At 43.4% G+C, this 21,397-nt stretch overlaps 1 protein-coding gene across 4 annotated transcripts in view; it reads left to right on the forward strand.

Moving 5' to 3' along the window:
- usp6nl (USP6 N-terminal like) overlaps positions 1-21,397 on the forward strand; it is a 71,810-nt gene that overhangs the window by 34,229 nt on the left and 16,184 nt on the right. For 3 of the 4 annotated variants that reach the window (XM_061030361.1, XM_061030360.1, XM_061030357.1), the window contains 3 exons: positions 15,390-15,463; positions 18,914-18,993; positions 20,893-20,932. In XM_061030361.1, coding sequence (XP_060886344.1) covers positions 15,390-15,463; positions 18,914-18,993; positions 20,893-20,932 — 194 coding nt within the window. Of the gene's footprint in view, positions 1-7,870; positions 8,094-15,389; positions 15,464-18,913; positions 18,994-20,892; positions 20,933-21,397 lie in introns of those variants that run through there. The other variant, XM_061030359.1, reaches the window with a different exon arrangement.

Below are 21,397 nucleotides of genomic sequence, written 5' to 3' on the forward strand. Positions count from 1 at the left end.
AGCTCTTAAGGCACAGACGCTTTAAACAGAGAGGGACTTTCACAGATTTCAGGGCGCCTTTATCGACGGGCCCGGGAAACGATTCACACTTTCCCATTTGGCTGTCGACTTTATCTGCGTCCATCAGCCCTGCAGAGGAATTCACCTTGGCTCTTCTCTCAGCTTCGATCAATGCAGCCAGATTTAGAGATGGGCCCCTAACAGATACACACACACACACACACACACACACACACACAGATAAATTCACAGTCTCACTGCGGTGCTGTGCAGGCTGGAAGGTGCTGAGGTGTGAGGGTGCAGGGAGCTAGCAGATGTAGCCATGTGTGAGTCCTGCGATGATTCAGGAGCTTAGAGGTTCTTAGTTTCTCATAAAGCAGCGGGCGTGTGAAAAAGGAACTCTTGACATGTCATTGCAGTATAGACAGCAGATGTACCTGTGCTCTTAAATAATATGACATCATCATTATCTTTGGTATGGCTGATGATGTTAGCTTGTGTGTACTAGGGATGGGGGGGATTTTTGAAATATTCCACTGATCAGTCGTTGAAAGAATCCAAAGTTCATGCAGCTATCGCAACAGAAAAACATGTTTTTCTTTCTCTTTTTCTGGCACCTGGTTGAGATGTGGTTCTTCTGCCAGACGCTGAGAGCTGTTTGAATAATGATCGAACGGTTCCCCAGGGAATATGGAAAAGTATTTCTTCTTGAAATGCTCATGCCTTATGCGTATGACACTTAAAGTCTTTATATGTGATGTTTCACACTTAAATGTATAAATCAAGTATATCCTCTGAAAATAACTCTGTGAGTCATGACTGTCTACAATGGGTGTAACACCCGAGTCCCACTGTCTGTGATGTTTTCAGAGTTTTCAGAGTCCTATCTTCACTTTGTTTACATCGCCCGGACGGCCGGCTGACTCCTCCCCTCATGTATAAAAGTTGTTTAATTGAGGGACTAGAGAAAAGATCTTCTACACTCAGTCAGTGATACTTAAGCAGGACTTTACAGCCCAGTTTCCTCGGCTGTTTCTTCTGGCTCTGAGCGTGTCTGAGTGTGACGTTCTCTCTAATGCCTCACATTTAATGGATGAATTCATTCTGTGTTCAGGTTCTCTTTGGGGGATTTTTTAATCTGATGGCGTCAGCAGAGAGTTGGCGGTTGAAGAAGTCCCTAAAGAAATGAATAATTATTTTAACTTTTTTGTTACTCAAAGTGAAAAAACCTGTCAGCATATTGACTCGTGGCTGGAGCTACAGGAGCCCCGCAGCAGCCCCGAGGCTTCAACCCTCAACCCCTCATTAAGAGCTCTCTGACCAGTTCACAGCCGAGGCAGAATCACCCTGACACCTCATTGGGATGCAGGAGGAGTTCAACCCAGTGTGTGCATCTGTACTTTGTTTGGTTCCCTAAGAAGAAGACAAACAGAACTTGTATTAAGGGATGATCTTTGACTGATGAGCGTTCAGGATTTGTTTCCTGAAATCTATCACGGCGCTCATTAATGATTTCAGCTGCAGCCTCTTTTTTAAAAAAGAATCTGAGCCCTCAGGTTTAAGACTGTGACACAAACAAAAACAAGAAATCCTCCAGGAGAAGGAAAAACATCAAACGGTGTACATTCCCAATCGTACTGTGACCAGTTTGCTCTCTATGCCGACTATCTTCCTTCAGTCAGACACGCTTATTCTCTAGTGTACAATACGACCCGGATTAAAAATCTGCTCCTGAATTTACAGATTCTACATCTATAGATTCATCTTTTTAAAAAAACTAAGTGCAGGTAGAGACATGTCTGCAAGATGCTGCATACGAGATCATTCATTTCCAAAGATGCACCACTCCTTTTTTTTCTTTTTTTGTAACAGAGTTGTGAGTCGTTCTTCCATTAAGGGGAGTTTTGCAGCAGAGCGATCTGGATTTACAACACATTTAAAGGAAAGACAGTTCTGCTGCCAAACTGCAGCTGTCTTCTCCTCCCGGTCAGCACGACGGGGGCAGCTCTCTGTCTCTCCCTGCATTATTCAGCAACTCGGATACTTCTCTCTGTCTCAGCCGAAACACTCGACATCTCGTCCTTAAACCCCCGCGCCGCCGGAGGCTTCTTATCAGGACGCTTATTTTTCTGTTTTTGAATTGCCGACTTGTAAAACCATCTGTGTGCGTTTTTTATTTTTTCGTTTATTTATGTGTGTAAGGAGAAACCGCATGCTGGTTAGTTAAGCAGAGAGCGGCTCACAGTCCAGGGGCCCAGCGGGTTGTTGGTATGAATCCGCCTGCTGACATCCAACACCGTGGAAGCCGAGCTAATTGCCTGTCTGTCCTCCCTAAAGGTTAAAGCTGCTTTCAAACTGATGCTGTCGGCCTTCACCACAGAACACAGCAGAGTTTAAACTTCACATACTGGCTGCAGCTTTATGAGAACACGTGGGCCTTGTCTTTTGTATTTTTCTACTCATGTCAGATTTAGTGCAGTGTATTGATCCCTGCTCGCTGCCTCACACCTAGTCGTGTTAAATTATGCATCAAACGGCTCCTCTCTGTAGCCCCCCCCCCCCCCAAACGTCATTACTGACTTTAAGCTGAAGTATTAAATCTGTGATGGAGGTTCTGCTTTAGCTGGAGTCAAAAAACTGCCTGCAAATGCTGCAGAGGAGGGAAAATGTGTGATGTTTGAGGAAGCGTTTTTATGCAGGGGCATCATTTAGCACAATCTGTTTTGTTTTGTTTTGTTTTTTTAAGCCATTAAAGAATGGAATAGTCTTCCAACTAGTCTTAAACTTTGCACAAACTTCTGCACTTTCACCCGCAAAGTCCAAAAAATGGATTTTAAGTAACCAGCATTAATGTGTCATCTCGACAACCTTTTACATCTCTCAGGGAAACTTGTGCATAATGTTTTAATATCTGTAAAATGTCTTTCTTCTCTCTTATGAAATGTGTGTGTGTGTGTGTGTGTGTGTGTGTGTGTGTGTGTTGCTGTTGCCATCATCTGCCCAGGGACAACAGATGGAAATTAGCTAGCTAGCTAAATCTGGTACAAAGCATCTCTTCTCTTCTGAGACTAATGGGTTTTTTTTTTGTACACTGTCCCTGATTCAAATATTATAAGTAAAGGTAGGTATATCAGGATTCATCAAAAAATAGACCTGCTGAATGTCTGCAGCATGTGAAGTCTAAAGGGCCTGACACACCCAAGCAGACGGGGAAGAACTAGAGGTGCAAAGACCCACTGTTTTGTTTTGGCCAAAAAGTTGCACTTGAACACACCGCAAAGACTACTATATACTTTTTTTGAAGCTGAAATTTTTTCATGAAAATTTTCTAATTTTTTTATCAGAAATTTTTTCATGAAAATTTTGAACTTTTTTGAAGCTGAAATTATTTCATGGAAATTCTGCTCATGCATGAGAGGACACAACTCTCCATGCCAGCAGGCGGGGGTTAGTCTGTAACCGTCTAACTAAGACAGAAGGCCGATGACCTCTTGAGTGTGTCAGGGCCTTTAGACAGATTTCCCCAAGAGGACAATCAAGAAACGAGGAAAGTTTTCACACAAGCAAGAAAAACGTGCAGCAAACTAAAGAGAAACAAGTTCAGACATCAAACACGAGTTAATTTCATGACTCCAGCTTTCTCTGCTGTGTTTCAGTCATCCGGTCTTGTGATCTGTTCTCTGTTCCCCCGGCCTGTCCCGACCTGTCCCGTCTTGTTAATAACAAACCGGTGACGGTCATGATGATGTTGGCACATGTAGCAGCGTCACTGAGCGTTCAGACCATCAGACTGTATTTGATCAGACTTGTTCCCTCACTCTGAAGTCACCGGTGACGCTTCATCGGATTAGAGAGGAGATCTGATCGTCGTTCTGTCTGTGCATGTGTGTTTGAGGCTGGTTACTCAAAAAACTGAAATATGAAACACATCGCTGATTTTTTTTCTAGATTTGTGAACTTTCAAAACAAGAAAATCCTGATCTTTATCCGCTCATGATCGGGTAAATAATTCAGATTTAAAATTCTAAATGTGTTCCCTGAAACAAAAGGCAGCATGAAAACCTCACGCCACAGAGGCTTCTCCTCCTCCCATTAGTCATCTGCACATGCTCAGTGCGAGACGATGACAGTTAATTAGGTCGACGTGGAGGGAAACACAGCCCTTAAATCAGCTCTGAGTCTTTTATTTTGACGGGGTTTATCGAGGCTGCATGCTTTAACGTGTAGCTCAGTGACGGAGTAATGACAGAATATGTAGTTTGCATGCCTGGAAAAAAAAAAAGGAAATGACTTCCGAGTGTAACCTTTATCAGGGAGGAAGTACGATTTATTTTTGAGGAACGGCGACTTTTTCACTTTCTGTGAAGCTGTCCGAATGTTTCCTCTTAACTATCTGCTGAAGATAAAAACTGGTTTCTTCTCCTCCTGTCACAGAAGAGATGTGCTTTACGTTCACAGAACATTTCATCAGAGGTCAGAGGTTTTTGAAACGCGTCTCTAAAAAAGCGAGGCTGCTGCGGTGATGTGATGATTGCACCTCTCCTGGGACGATCAGATGTACCTGTATTTAGCTCTCTCTCTTCTGTACCCTCTTTGAACACGATTACTGCATCTAATTATCTTCCACGCTGCCGTTTCGCCCACTGACAGGCACTTTGATATTGATTAATATTTGCCTGCTGGGACTGTGAGTTAGTGCTGTTAGTGCTCTGCTTTCTCTCCTCTCATATTAACTCTGAACCCCGCTCTGTTTCTGCCGTTAAGACACCCGGGCAGATTAGGGATTCTTTTGGAGAATATTCTGATCGTTGGGAAATTTGTGTTTTATTTTGGTGTTTGATCGATGAGTTCTTTTTGCCTTTGAGGGCGTTTTCACACCTAACCTGTTTAGTTGGTTTTGCCGAGTTAGTGCGGTTTGTTTGTGCAGGTGTGAAAGCTGTCAATCAAACCCTGCTGTGGACAAACCAAGCGCACCAAGACCGCTTGAAAAGGACGGTCTCTGCCCTCTTTTGTAGAACTACTAAACCTCGATCCGACCCAACTCCAGGAAGCAGCCACCCTGGGCCCGCTCTGTACATCATGAACATGTTAAAGACCTCGTGCAGACATGACGGATCTCATGGGAACTATTACGGTGGTTCCCCGAGGGTTCACTTAGTGACGAAAAAGTCGTTTAAAAAATCATTGAGAGACTAATGCACACCAATGAGCATTAAAATAAAAATATATATAAAAATAAAATCCGACACATAAAAGCACTAAGATTTAAGATTAGGTCGGGGGGGATACGTGGTCGGGGCTAGCTCGATGTGCTCTGCTCTACCTCTTTCCTGCCACAGCTGTGAGTGACCACGCCCTCGACAAGCGCAATGTCGGAGCGCTCAGGTCCATCCATCCATCCCCCCCCCCCCCCCCCCCCCAAAAAAAAGACTTTCCCTCATGCTTTGTGTTTTTGTAATTTATGCACAGGAACATTCAGGTCAGAGGTTTTTGTTTTTTTGTTTTTTGTTTTCAGGCTTTTTTTTCTGTTTGTTTTGCCTGATGGTGCCAGGAAGCCCACCCACTCACCAAACTGCCAGTTAGCATCTCAGATAAAGAAAAGAAGACAGGAAATGGAAAAGGGAGAGACACTTTGAGGGCCAAAAAAGAACATTGAAAACATAATTACACATTATGAGGAGCCCCTCTTTGGTTACATTGATTTTAATGAGCGGGGTCAAAGGGACTCGTTTTCTCCTCTCATGTTTGGACACATCCGAGTCCTGAAGTCTGCACTTTATTTTCCAAACACACCTGGATATATGTTGCTGTACCTGGGTAGAGACACTTCTGATTCCTACAGTTGTGAATATTTTTATGCTTTGATAAAAGTTTGTAAAGAGCTCAAAATCAGAAAAAAAAAAATAAACGAGCCCAGAATCGACTTTTGTCCTTTTTGTCCTTTTTGTCCTCGGACTTTCAGATTCATCACTTCCAGTTAAGACGTTGTCATTCAGAGTTGTGAGGGAGACGATAAGTGTGCTGCAGGAATGTTCAGTACACAAGCTGAAGATAGCGAGGAGGAAACAAGCCCCCCCTCCCCCCCGCCGGGCACTGAGTGGATCTCGGTGCTGGATCAGGGTCGCTTTTGAAGGCGCAAATAGAGACGAGGATTAAGTGGACTCCCAGAAAATGGAGCTGACGTCTGAAAGCAGAACCCCCCCCCCCCCTTCACACACACACCGCCCTCCCTCTCCTCTGTGCTGTGACCCTGGAGCTTCAGCACCGATAACAGCGCTTCAGACCCATCCTCCAAACACAGATATTTCCTGTACGCAGATGACAAGAGAACATTTTTCTTTTTTTTTCTTTCTCTTTGGCCTGTTGCTCATTTCTGCTTCCCCACACTCCACCCTACGCTCGCCACATCACCGCAGCCACCACATCCATTTTATAATGAAGTGTTAATGGAAACGGTTCATCATCAATCTGTCACAGTTTCCCCTTCCTGTCCTGAGCTCCACGACGTTTCTAAATCGGACAGTTGGAGAATGTTTGAATACCTTCAACTGAGTCTCGATGAGCTACATGAATCTGTCTCTCAAAAAAAAGTTGCATCGTGACATTTCAACCAATCCCAACGCATCTTTGGGACCTCCCCAACACACAGATAGGACAGTGGATAGAGAGAGAGAATGGGGAACGACATGCTGGAAAGGAGCCACAGGTCGGACTCCAACCCGGGTTGGCCGATCTCAAGGCCAAAGCCTCTAACCGCAAGTCTGCTGGCGCCCTTTTAACACAGTTTGTCTGCTGTTTGTACCCAATCTGACGGTAGCTGCTAGCTAGCATCTGACGATTGATTGTGGACATTTTGACAGTTTGGACTCACTTCCTGTCTCTCTGCTGGTTTCACATCCAGTCCAGTCCAACACGTGATCATTGTCCTGAAAGTTGTGGATTGGTTTTGGCTTGGTGCATCGACTGACATATTAGCCATAAACAAGATCGTGTATTTTGGGACGTATTAGAGGCCAGTTGTGGTACTGATACTGGTCCTGGTACTGAGACTGGTCCTGGTACTGATACTGGTCCTGGTATTGATAATGGCCCTGTTATTGAGACTGGTCCTGGTACTGATACTGGTCCTGGTATTGATACTGGTCTTGGTATTGATACTGGTCTTGGTATTGAGACTGGTCCTGGTATTGAGACTGGTCCTGGTATTGATACTGGTCCTGGTACTGATACTGGTCCTGGTATTGATACTGGTCTTGGTATTGATACTGGTCTTGGTATTGAGACTGGTCCTGGAACTGATACTGGTCCTGGTATTGAGACTGGTCCTGGTATTGATACTGGTCTTGGTATTGATACTGGTCTTGGTATTGAGACTGGTCCTAGTATTGATACTGGTCCTGGTATTGATACTGGTCTTGGTATTGATACTGGTCTTGGTATTGATAATGGTCCTGGTATTGAGACTGGTCCTGGTATTGAGACTGGTCCTGATACTGATACTGGTCTTGGTATTGAGACTGGTCCTGGTACTGATACTGGTCCTGGTATTGTTATAAGAACTATTTCCATGTAAATGCTAACGGCCGGTCCGCTTTCTTTCTAAAGAGATTTAACAAAGCGTCAGGAACATTTTATTTGAGTGACATTTTGAAAAGCTCTCTTCAAACTCCGCTCAGTGGCTTTTGAAACAGTCGTGGTCTTGTGTCCGTCTCCTCTCTCTGAAGCGCTGAACACAGCCTGTTGTTGTGTTGTTGTGTTCGGGCGGGGGGGGGGGAATGTTGAGAGTGGGACTGACTCGCTCCTCGAGTCACATTTCTGTCTGTCTCTGGACGCTGACAAACAGCAGCATTGTGAACTCAGCCATCTGTGATCTCACTTCTCTCTGCCTCTCGCTCGTATCTCCTCTGAGTGTGTGTGTGTGTGTGTGTGTGTGTGTGTGTGTGTGTGTCAGTCAGTGTGTAGCTGAGCAGCAGAAGTGACAGCGATGGGATGAGGTAGTTCAGGTTGTGTTTCAGTTTGTTGGATGTTGGCTGAAGTGTGACCGATGCGGACTAAAGCTCGCTCTGAGGATCTGCTGGATGGATTAAAAAGAGGTAAAAGATTCTACCCAGTGAGGGAGCTGGACTTTTCCATTTCTTTCTCTTCCTTTTATACTTCATATCCAGGGGGATTCCTCTTCATGCCTTCATTGGTTCAGCATGTAAAAACTCTGTGATGGTCTGTGCTGCCCTCTCTTCTGTGGTTTAGGGCAGTATATTTTAAAAACTGGTTCCCATTGTACATCATGTTGGCTCTAAAAGTTGATACATACAGAAAGTTTTGACTCGGATAGTGTCATCTAAAATTGCTTGTTTTTGTCCCCAATAGACCAATCTGACGGTAGCTGCTAGCTAGCATCTGACGATTGATTGTGGACATTTTGACAGTTTGGACTCACTTCCTGTCTCTCTGCTGGTTTCACATCCAGTCCAGTCCAACACGTGATCATTGTCCTGAAAGTTGTGGATTGGTTTTGGCTTGGTGCATCGACTGACATATTGGCCATAAACAAGATTGTGTATTTTGGGACGTATTGGAGGCCAGTTGTGGTACTGATACTGGTCCTGGTATTGAGACTGGTCCTGGTATTGAGACTGGTCCTGGTATTGAGACTGGTCCTGGTATTGACCAGTACTCCACTGAATTTATAGAAAATATAAAGTTTGTTTGCTAGTTACTTCTCAGATTCAGATTTGTAATGCAAAATAGGATGAATACATTAAAACCAGTGTTACGTCCATCCTTCTGACGCTACCACACCCCATTGGCTAAATGGTCAGTTGCTGGTCACTGAAATATGAGTTATTTAGACGAGGAGATTAATTAAAAGCAGGGCCCAGAAAATGCCTACATGTTTGACGAATGACAACAACAAAAACCCAAAATGGGTTTTCCTCCAGTCTGTTTGTCAATTCATGAAATTTGGAACGATAAAGACATCCCAATGTGTTCAGAATTTCCATAGATGTCTAAATTATCCTCCAAAAAGAAAAAATCGGGCCTAAAATCGTCTAGTACAGGGGTCTCCAACAGGTAGCTCGGGAACTACCGGTAGCTAACTAAATGCACCTCTTCCCACTGGTCATATATTTGGCCCATAAAAACAAGTGTAAAGAAGAAATGTTTTCTTGGACATTGATGTGAATTTTCAGCAACATAGCTTACTGTGTGGCACAAAAAGAAGTGTAAAATATTCATGTTTTCTTTTTGGACCTTGATGTGAATTTAAGATTATTGATGAGCATTGGCTCACACATGTACAAAAACAGTAGCTTCAAGGTCAAGGTCAAGGTTTCTTTATTCGTCTCCCTAGGGAGAAATTTGTCTCGGCTGCTGGGAAATTGCTGCATGGACAATACATCGAAAACAATCTAAAAACAGTAATTACAAATGTGCAAAAAACATCTAACTTCTCCGTGCTTCATTCAGCTTTGTAAATAAATGCGAGCGATTTGATGCAAGTAGCTCTTGGACACTTTCATTTTTTCAAAGTAGCTCTCAGATGAAGAAATGTTGGAGACCCCTGGTGTAGTACGTAGCGAGTCGAGGAAATGACCGATTCTTCTTATCGATGTCGAGCAGAATTGGTTTCATGTGTTTGGTTGTTACTTGGTGTCATGTTGATGTTTTTTGGAGGTCAGATTTCAAAACACAGACGTGAAGAGACAGATGATTGTTTCAGTAATGACTCTTATTAGTGCAGCTGCATCATCACTTGTTATGCTGTGAAGACGATGACATCATCTTCTTCATGTGTTTGTTAGCTTCATCACTGTGTCAACATTATTATTACTCCCAGTGTATTAGGATCTCATTACGTCTTGTTTTATGGATTATTGGTCCACATTAATATGAACCGAACAGCTGAACCCATCGACCTCTGCTCTGTTATTACTGTTGTTGTTATTTTTCCTGTTTCCGAGCAGAAAGCATCCATTAGAGAGAAAGACAAGTGTAAAAAAAAATCTGTGAAACAACTCCTGAACATACAGAAGAAAGATGCTCATTACAGCAGCGTGAAGAGGAGAGGAAACGAGCGGAGCTGTGATTATAGTCCTCGTGTTGTTCAGCGTCAGTGTAGTCATTTACAGCCAGAATAATGAGGAACAAACACACACACAAACAACAAAACACTTCCAGTCACATCGCATGTTCTGTTGTCTCCAGTAAAGAAATATGCTTTATTATCAGACACATATTTCCTCTGTTTCCCGTTTGTTTTGATCTTCTCCCTGCTGAGATCGACGGCCCTTTGAAGCCGAAGTGTAGATTCAAGAAGAACGCAACAACATGAAACTGAGCAGCTTTGACGGGCTTCTTCTGCTTCTCTGCATATTTATAAAAACACAGAACTTCTGTGTTCCTTCCACTTACTTATTGTTTAGTTCACACAACAATCTGTCCATATGTTCACACTTCATAGTCTTTCATCCCTTGGTGGTCCCAGCCCCCGTCGGCCTTTTTTTCGGCCGATTCCACATGTTGAATCTGCGGTCGGTGGTCGGTGAGAAGTCTCTCTCTGATTGGCTGTTCGGAGCTGGAGGAAAAGTCACACATTTGGGGGAAACCATTTTGGTAGTTTTTGTTGTCGTTCATCAAAAATTTGAGGCATTTTCTGAGCCCTGCTTTAAATCATCTCCTCATCTAAATAATTCATATTTCCACAAAACCAATAAAAAAATCAGATCAGTGACCAGCAACTGACCATGTAGCCCATGGGGTGTGGTAGCGTCAGAAGGATGGATGTAACACTGGTTTTAATGGTTTACCAGTCTATTGGGGACAAAAACAAGCTCCTTGAGCATGCCGCTGTAGTATCACGCTTTCACCCATGAGTGCAGTTTCTCCTTATTTGTCTCCTCCGCCTCTTCTTTTCTTTTTTTCTTTTTCTGACAACGCCAGCGCCATTTTCTACTTTTTATTACTCTCAATAAGAAGTACCTATAATACGAGTGGTGAGCGACAGCAGTGTTTAATGGAAATGGTCTTCTCGTATCACAACTCCATGTGATCTGCAGAGTCCCTCTGCACCTTTAAGAAAAAGCTAAAGACCCAGCTCTTTCATGAATACCTACTAACTTAATGATGATGGTCTCCATATTATTGATGATGATGATGGTAATGACGATGGTTTTTGATTGATAACGACGACTTATAAGATGGTTTCTATACTGATTAGAGCTCTCAAGAACTGCCCTCAATGTTGTGCTTTGCCTCTGGTCACTTCCTGTCAGCACCTGTGTGTCCAATCAGACTCAAAGCTGATCGTTTGCTCTTACTGACATTGTTCCCTTTTTTCTAGATCCTTGCTTGTGTTGTTCTTACTCTCTGATGTACGTCGCTTTGGATAAAAGAGTCTGCTGAGTGAATTGTAGAATTGTAGAATAACAACGGACTAGTGCCCCCTGCTGGCATAGAGATTCATTTCCTCTCACATGGTGGTCGGCCGTCGGCTGTGTTGAGAAGTTGCTGGAGCAGAAATTCCCTCATATTTGATGGAATATCTCGCAGTTCCTTTTTAAATATCTGAGGAGTACGATGTGTGCCATGCCTCCCTCACACCTGAGTCAGTTTGCAGTACTTAATAAAATAGTATAATAAACTAACTTCACATTATGTAGACCTGCAGTCAGCTGTTAAAGGATCAAATGGAAATCTATTATGAAATACACGACAGGTGACTTGACTTCCTCTCTGCTTCCTAACATCTTTTTCTTTTTTTTTCACACCTTTGTCAACATCTGTCGTTCACACAGTTTTGAATATGCAATAACAGGTTTTCAGTCGAGTGAGAAAAGTGAAGCGTGGAGGTTTTTTTTTTTTAAAAGCTGTTAGTTGCTTTAATGTGCAGAGTGAGCCTCCTACCTGAATAAAAAAAAATCTGCAGGAGGAAGTTCCACTGGACTTCCTGAATCCTCGCTGCCTCCTCCTGATGCTTTCAGATGAGTTCTCGTGCGTGCCCTCAGCGCTGACAGTAAAAATTCCTACGTGACCTGAATGCAGCGTGAGAAGCTAGACTGAAGGGCAGAGTGGGGGGGGATCACTGGGAGGGGTCCAGCTGGCCGGGCGAGGGTGACGCTCGGGGACATTTTCATCACAGCGGGGCGAGGACAGAAAGCTGGAGCGACATCGGCCTCTCCGCTGGGGACTGAGTGGCAGCTCAGAGAGAGAGGGGGCGGGGCTAAAGGTCAGCTCAGTGGGGGCGTCTATAACCTTGTTATGATGATAAGCAGGATGACAAGGAGAGAAGTGATCTTTTGAAGGATTATTCCGAACACACAGCAGGTTTTTGTCTGTTTGGACGTTGAGGCTGATTTTTTTTTATTTTGTAGGTTTATCCACGTTCTGGTCACTTCCTGTTTTTTATCTTACTGACTTTGTCTATTTATGTTTCATATGTATATATAGTTTTTTTATTATTATTAATTATAAATTATAAATATAAATCTTTGCTCCTCTTGGTGTTGTTGGGTTCTTATGATGGTTCTTATGATGGTTCTTGTGATGGTTCTTATGATGGTTCTTGTGATGGTTCTTATGATGGTTCTTGTGATGGTTCTTGTGATGGTTCTTATGATGGTTCTTGTGATGGTTCTTATGATGGTTCTTATGATGGTTCTTATGATGGTTCTTATGATGGTTCTTGTGATGGTTCTTATGATGGTTCTTGTGATGGTTCTTGTGATGGTTCTTGTGATGGTTCTTATGATGGTTCTTGTGATGGTTCTTCTGATGGTTCTTGTGATGGTTCTTATGATGGTTCTTATGATGGTTCTTGTGATGGTTCTTATGATGGTTCTTATGATGGTTCTTGTGATGGTTCTTGTGATGGTTCTTGTGATGGTTCTTGTGATGGTTCTTATGATGGTTCTTATGATGGTTCTTGTGATGGTTCTTGTGATGGTTCTTATGATGGTTCTTATGATGGTTCTTGTGATGGTTCTTGTGATGGTTCTTGTGATGGTTCTTATGATGGTTCTTGTGATGGTTCTTGTGATGGTTCTTATGATGGTTCTTGTGATGGTCCTTATGATGGTTCTTGTGTTGCCTGGGTTCTTGTGATGGTTCTTGTGATGGTTCTTGTGATGGTTCTTATGATGGTTCTTGTGATGGTTCTTCTGATGGTTCTTGTGATGGTTCTTATGATGGTTCTTATGATGGTTCTTGTGATGGTCGGGTTATATATGTCTGTTGGGTATCGTGCACTTTGGGTTCTTTTCTGTTGAATTGTATTTAATTATTTTTAGTATTTTGTATTTGTTATGTTCTTGCTGTTGTTTATGTTCTTCTGTGTTTGGTTTAGTTTGTTCTTGTTTTTGCTGTTTGTCAAAGCACTTTGTGAACCTGTGTTTTTAGAAGGTGCTTTATAAATAAAGTTATTATTATGTGAGGTTTTAGATTTAGGTAGAGTTTGGTTCCATTAAAGTTAAGCAGGTGTTCCATTACCTGCTCGTATAATCCAGTTTACTACTATTAATTAACCTTTTGTTTCCATAGGACTCCGGTCTTCTTGGAGGTCACGTTCTGATGTTAAACACATTTTAAGAGTCAATCAAATCAAACCCTCTGTAAACGCCATCGCGGTCACGGATGCCGATGTGATCCTTGGAGCATGAAAAGGGGGTCTAATTGCATTTAGCTTAAGTCGGCCCGCTGTGGAATACTAATGTGTCTGTAAGGGGGCGCCGAGTTAAGGAATAAGCCGCGGTGCAAAAAGAAAAGACTTGAATCCCATTTCCTCCCCCAATTCCTCTGCAGCTCACTATGGGAACCGCGGGGGCCTCCTGGGGAGGAATTCCCAGCAGGAAAAAAAAACGGGTTTTTACTGTATTTGTTTATTTGGTTGCAGACAGTCGGTGCTGTTGTGCTGCGTCCTCTCCCACTGTGAATGCCTTTCACTGACACTCACCATCCTGTCATAAAAACCACCAGCCGGGCTCAATAAGGAGCGCGTTTGTTCAGAGCAATTTGGAATTCCTGTCCAACCCCCCCCCCCCCCCCCCCCCAAGAGACCCAGAGAGGAAGTTAGAGGATGACTGGAGTCAAGTAGTTTTCTGTGAAGGGCCGAAAAAAAAGTGACAAGAAGAAGAAAAACTGTCAGTGTAACACGGCTGCTGGGGAGGCAAAGCATGCTGGGATATTAAAGGTCAGAACAAGAGGCTGGAGATTAAAAGAGGTTGGAGCATCAGACGGGTCCGTGTGGAGTATTAATGCCTCTAAACAGTCTCGTAGTCTTGACATTAAAAGGCTTGAGTTTGCGGCTGGATTTGTAAGATAATAATCACATCCCTGTCGGTGTTCGAAGGCGTGATTCATTATTACAACGTGTCCAACACAATATTCAACGTAAACACCGCATGACCCCCTCTCAATAGTGTGTGTGTGTGTGTGTGTGTGTGTGTGTGTGTGCCAGCTTTGTTAACACACATCCGATGTTTGGAGCCTCTCATGCTCAGGCTGAAACAGGAAGTGTTTCGTTCTAAAGATTTGTACTTGTACATTATTTCACAGGATGGAAACGGTTGAGAGAAATTAACAATCCTGACACAGAGAAGTGAGAGGTGTGTGTGTGTGTTTTTATCCTTAGCAACGACATTGAGCTCACAGAAAACTCTTTCTGTGAGCTCCTCTGCTCAGCTGGTTTTATACAGAGAAACGTTATTCTCAAAGGCTGAGGTCAGGCTGAGTGTGTGTGTCGTCCTCGTCAGCTCTTGGCTCTGATGCATTGTGACAGAGCTGGAGTAAAACCCCGTACAGATGACCACGACGACAACAACACCTTCTAACATCTCAGAAAACCTACAGGGAGTTGTTTTTCAAGGACGTTTCCCTCGGTGGTGAAAGTGGATCGTTTCAGTTCAGATTCAGCACCAGACACATTCCCATGTTCAGACATTTAGACTTAGCATCGCCTGTGTTCGAGATCGTTGGGTTCAATTGGTTTGGACTCATGGTGTCATTAGCAGAATGGTCTTAGGGTCAGGACCGCCTGTCAACCTGGAGGTGTAATCAGTTATTATTGGGAATGCGCCAATTCATAACGACGCTTTACAAAAGACCGAACTCGTTGTTAAGAAAAATGGGATCAAGGATTTCTACTTTGTGTTCCTCTCTTGTTCCTGTTGTCCACACTTCCTCCCTCTCCTCTGAGGTGGAGGTCGGAGCAGGCCGTGCATGAATGAGGACGGCGGTGGTAGGCTGGGCGTCTAGTCGTGTCAGATCACCTCAGGAGCTTTCAGGAATAACACTCTCGTCTTTGTGTAAACATTTCTATTGTGAGCACTGTTTTCTTCAACTTGTTGACACTGACTTCTCTCTCTCTCTCTCTCTCTCCTTTTGTCTCCCTCCAGCGTCTGATACCGATCAGGATGCGGCGTTGAAACTCGTCCAGGAGCGAGCTGAGATAGTCGCCAAATATGACAAGGTAACGGCTCCCTCCCTCCCTCCATCCATCCTTCCGGCCGGCACTGAACGAACTTTACAACCACAGTTTGTTTTCCTCTGTGGTCATCCAGTCACTCACTGGAGCTTCATAACTCTCCTAACAGTGCGGAGGACTCCCTCCATAAATCATGGCCTTATTGCCCGTGAAACACAATAATCCCAGTCAGCGGGGTGCAGTCAGACCGCTCGGTGATTTCAACATTTTTTTTTATGAATCTGTGATTACAAAACATGAGCCGCAGCTCACAGGCCGCCAGAGCTCATTAACAGCCAATAAAAAAATTAACACACAAGTTCTGCATATAAAAGCCATCTGACGCTCCACACTGTGTGCACGCTCAGTGGACGACCAAAAGTCTAAACAGCTGGGTTTATGTGATGTCATGAGCACCGAGTGATTTCATTGGATAACGTCCAGATGTGCCCAGGATGACAATAACTAATCAGACCGATTTAGTTTTTTTGAACCAGGCTGTAAACATTTGAATCTCTGCTTTTTTAGAATGGGTGTGTATGTGACTTCCTGTGCTTCTGCAGCCAGCCTCTAGTGGACACTGGAGGTACTGCAGGATTTTAAACTTCAGCATCGGCTTCATTTTTAAACATCGACAGTTTCCTCTTGCTGCTAACAAAGCTACAAAAAAATACAATCAAACGAGTTTTGCACATATTTTCCGTCATGTTTGAGAGGAGTTGAAATTTGAATCAAGCGTCACATCTTCAAGCTGATTCAAAACAACCATGAAGTTATTCATATACTGTCTCCAGATATCTTCATCAACGGCCTGATGATGTTCAACAATATCAGCACCCCTGCAGACGTGCAAACACACACACACACACACACACACACACACACACACACACACACACACACACACACACAGACCCGAGGGAAACAGAAGTCTGTATTTCTTCTCTTCCTGCAAAGACAACAAATCATCTTTAATATCTGCCGTCTGATGTGAGAGGACGAGAGGCGTCTGTGTGTGTGGTCGTCGTGATAACTGACTCCATTAAACTGCAGCCCTCCCCCTGCAGCGACGGCGACACTGATGGAGCTCTGATTGTGCCTCAGACGCACACAGACACACGAACACGCCTCCATCGTCTCCCCTCTCCTCGCTCTCTTCACTCGTAATGAGGCCGAGCTGATTACGCAGCCTGCTGGACTAAATTAAAAAAAAAGACTCATTTACAAAGCGGCTGGTCCCGCTGATACCGCCGGGCGGTGAAATGGTCGAGTCACTCAGGAAGCATCGAGCATGCAAAGACACACACACACACACACACACACACACACACACATAAAGAGTTATCATCCGGTATGGCTGCAGTGAAGTTTATATACAGCACAGATACCCGAGAAGGAAATCACAGCTACAGTCACTTTATGAAGCCGATGCTGAAGTTTAAAATCCTGCAGTTCCTCAAGTGTCCACTAGAGGCTGGCTGCAGAAGCACAGGAAGTCACATACACACCCATTCTAAAAAAGCCTGTTTTTACAGCAGAGATTAACATGTTTACAGCCTGGTTCAAAAAACAAATATGTCTGGTCAGCTCATGTCTCGAGCTGCACACACTGTAGAGCGGGTTCATTATTTTATAACTCAAACGAAAGGATAAGAGTTATTCACAATAAGGTGCATAGACATTATAATAACAGAGATCTTTTCTGTATACGTCCGTCGTCCATCATCCGTTGAACACAAAAGGTTTTAGTCACAAAAACAAACAGAGACTTTTGTCCAAACGATCTGTTCACGCTTTGATTAACCGAATGAGACGCACTTGTAATTCACTTTGTGCGCATTATGCCGATCCTGCAGCATAATGAGGCATAAATCACCGTCTGATTAAAAAGGACTTGAAATCTGCTCTGTATGCAAATGAGAAAAAAAAAAACAAGACTCATGAAGAGTCGTCTCCTGCTTGGTGAGCAGCTGGAGATGAACCCTATACCCTGCACTCTGTTGGTCAGGTGTTTGCTCAAAACTCAGAAATTAATTTTTTTTTGAGTGCACTGAAGACTAAATGAAGCTGGAGTGCACAAAAAAAAATACAATACACCAGAACAGGAGTGCAGTTTGAGCACGAGCAGGGCAAGTCTGAGTAAAAGCAGGGACTATTTGAGAGTTTTAAGGGAGCAGAATCACATCAAATCTAAATGTAAATGGATCACATCAGTCCAGTTCTGAGGTCTTTACACTGGCTCCCAGTCTGTCAGAGAATAGATTTGAAAATCCTGCTGCTGGTTTATAAAGCGCTTAAAGGTTTAGGGCCAAAATACATTAATGACCTCCTGATTAATTAGGAACCATCCAGAGCGCTCAGGTGGTCTGGGACAAGTCTGCTCTCTGTCCCCGGAGTCAGAACCAAACATGGAGAAGCAGCGTTCAGTTTCTATGCTCCGTATATCTGGAACTCTTTTAATTTCTATACTTTTATTTTTTCATTTCAATTAATTTCATTTTCATTATTTTTTATTTGAACATGTTTTCAGATTTAATAATTTCAGTGATTTTTTAATGTTCTATTTTAATGTTTCTTTTCTTTCCTCTGTCAGGATTCTTTTGATGTCTGGTGTGAAGCACTTTGAATTCATAAATAAACTTGCCTTGCCTAAAATCACAAAACATGGTGAAGGGTGTTTTTAAATAATATCTGACCTTCAAATCATTTTTTTAAAATCTGAAAACAAGCGCCTCAAATCAACCAGACGTTATACACCGAGCTGTACATCGACTCCTTTTCTCCTTTTTCTCCTCTAATCCGCCATCTTTTTTTCCTAACACACTCTATCTCCCTTTGATAAACCCCCCCCCCTCCTCTCTACACACACACACACACACACACACACACACACACACACACACACACACACACACACACAAACACACAAACACACACACACAAACACACACTCCTATTGTGGGTTTTCTATTTCATCAGTCCGTGATGGTGAATTAACTGGAGACATTTTTTTTTTTGGAGTCAGACGGTGATGCAGGTGGGCGTCTGGCTGCTCATTTCACACCTGTTAGACGCTGCCACACACACACACACACACACACACACACACACACACGATTTCTCTGTGTCTCATAAACACACTCACTTTCCCAAGGGCGACAGGGGTCGGGGCTCCGCTCGTAATCCAGCAGCCAATCAAAACATGATTCTCTGCCCCTGAAGAAACGTGGGTGGCATGAAACACGGCGCTCGATCAGAAGTCTTTGTTTGGTTATTTTTTTTCATAACTCAAACGGACAAAGACGAGCCGCACGGCCTCAGATCATTATTTTATAAAAATGTTGATTCTTCTGATTATTTTCATGATTAACTGATTTGTTGTTTTCTCCGTCAAATGTACAAAAAAGTCCTCTGACAGGTCGACATGTGTTCCATCTCTCTGTCTTCTGGTTTCAGGGTAAAGAGGCGACCGTGGAGCCCTGGGAGGACACCAACTACCACCTGTACAAAGTCATCGACCGCTTCGGCTTCGTCCAGTAAGAACTCTCACTTTAAAAAAAAAAAACATGACAATCTGTGATTATTCCTAATGTTTAAAGTCTTTATATGAGATTTTTTGATCCAGCAGATGTCGCCCTTGAGCACCAGCATGAAACCAAAACAACTGGCGCTGCATTGTTGTGTTAGCATGCTAATGCTAGCGATCTTTATTATGCTCGTATCTTCACACTGCATGTAAATTTACCTGAAATGAGCGTGATCTAGAAACACAGTTAAGCAGTGAGTACAGTATGTTATTCTTCTTTTCTCTAGTCCCTCAATTAAACAACTTTTATACACGAGGGGAGGAGTCAGCCGGCCGTCCGGGCGATGTAAACAAAGTGAAGATAGGACTCTGAAAACTCTGAAAACATCACAGACAGTGGGACTCGGGTGTTACACCCATTGTAGACAGTCATGACTCACAGAAATCAAGTATATCCTCTGAAAATAACTCTATTACATTTAAGTGTGAAGAATCACATATAAATCATTTAACTGAAAAACCTCCAGAGTCCAGTTCCTCACTGAAGGGGAAAAAAGTCTGAAAATGAGAGGCTGCTTTAACGTGGAGTGTGTCTGCGGCGTCGAGCCTCTTAAACAGCCCCTGTGTGTGTTGGAGTGTTATATTTAGGCTGCCTCATGCAGCCAGGAAACAGGCCGGTTAACCACAAATCACAGGGCAGCAGGGACGTGATGGAGTGGTGCGATCCACAGCGAGAGGCAGAGGCTGAAAACCTCCGGGTAACGTGATGGTTTCAGACAGGGACAGAGGCAGCCTGAGGTCAAGGTCGCTGACTGAGCAGAAAAAGAAGAAGAAGAAGAAGCCTTGAGATGATGCTGGAAGCAGATCAGTTTGGCAGCAAGGCGAGACAGATCTCTATAACTATGTGTTGAAGGGAAGAAAAGATCAAAAATAAATCCAGACTCTGAGCAGAATCCCAGTTAATTTCTACCCTGGGTTTTATTTTATGTCTTTTTGTGTTTTAAGTTTTTGGAATGGCTGCAAAAGATTTCTTCAGATGGCAGCTGGTGGATGATCTGTAGTGGCTGCAGTCAGATGATTTACTTAGGAAACATCGAGCTTTACCTCGCTGAACATTTGGGTACAAGTTGTCGGTCGACCCTCGACGTCTTCTGGTGGGATTCAAAGTGTTTTCACGTTAATGTTGTCTCAAAGAAAAACAGAGAAGAAGAATCCAAACGGAGGAATGTCTAATGTGTTATTTCCTGTTTGTGTGAGCGCTGACATGTTTGATGTTCCTGTCAGAGAGAGAGAGAGAGAGGGCGAGAGAGGGGGAGAGAGAGAGAGAGAGAGAGAGAGGGCGAGAGAGGGGGAGAGAGACAGAGAGAGAGAGAGAGGGCGAGAGAGGGGGAGAGAGAGAGAGGGGGAGAGAGACAGAGAGAGGAGAGAGAGGGTGAGAGAGAGAGAGGGAGAGAGAGAGAGACAGAGAGAGAGACAGAGAGAGGGAGAGAGAGAGAGAGAGAGAGAGACAGAGAGAGAGAGAGGGAGAGAGAGAGAGAGAGAGAGACAGAGAGAGAGACAGAGAGAGAGAGAGGGAGAGAGAGAGGGAGAGAGAGAGAGAGAGAGAGACAGAGAGAGAGAGAGAGAGAGAGGGAGAGAGACAGAGAGAGAGAGGTAGAGAGAGAGCGAGGGAGAGAGACAGAGAGAGAGAGACAGAGGTAGAGAGTGAGGGAAAGAGAGAGACAGAGAGAGAGAGGTAGAGAGAGAGAGGTAGAGAGAGAGAGAGAACATCACAGTTCTTTATTGAATCAGTGTTTTTAAATGTTTTGTTTGTTTTTAGGACAAAACTTAAATGATCTCGAGGTTACGAGACGTTTCCTACAATAATATTCATCACTTTTATTTCTTCTTCTCTTTCTTCTCTCCTCAGTCAGGATGAACTTCCATCCTACGACTCGGTGGAGCAAAAGGTGAGACACCTCCTCACTTCTTTTTCACGTTTAGATGAAGCTTTGTAAAGTCGTATTGAAATGACTTCATGTATCTTTATACAATCTGTAATAAAACGCTCCATGCAGACTAAATGCTGCATTCAAGTACAATTGGACAAAGGAGCTTTTAGACTCAGCTCTCAGTCAGGCAGTATAAACACCTGAAGAAGAGTCACCAATAAGAGAAGTCCATGTCATGGTTTGTATTTTTCCATTGGTTGGAATTAAACGTCTTTCAAAATGTGTAAAAAGTTTCCCTCAGTTAAATCTTCATGAATAAAAAAACACAAAACAAAGTGACAGTGATTCAAATATTCCAGATTCCAAAGCAGCTAACGACTCATTTATCCACTTGTTGTGTTTAAAGGAGGAATTATCTTTGTTGTGCTGTTAGAATAAACTCGTTCAAGTGTCTGATCGACGCCTTCAGACAGCTGAGCTCTG

This window comes from Labrus mixtus, chromosome 22 (assembly GCF_963584025.1).
Source record: "Labrus mixtus chromosome 22, fLabMix1.1, whole genome shotgun sequence".
NCBI classification, from domain to species: domain Eukaryota; kingdom Metazoa; phylum Chordata; class Actinopteri; order Labriformes; family Labridae; genus Labrus; species Labrus mixtus.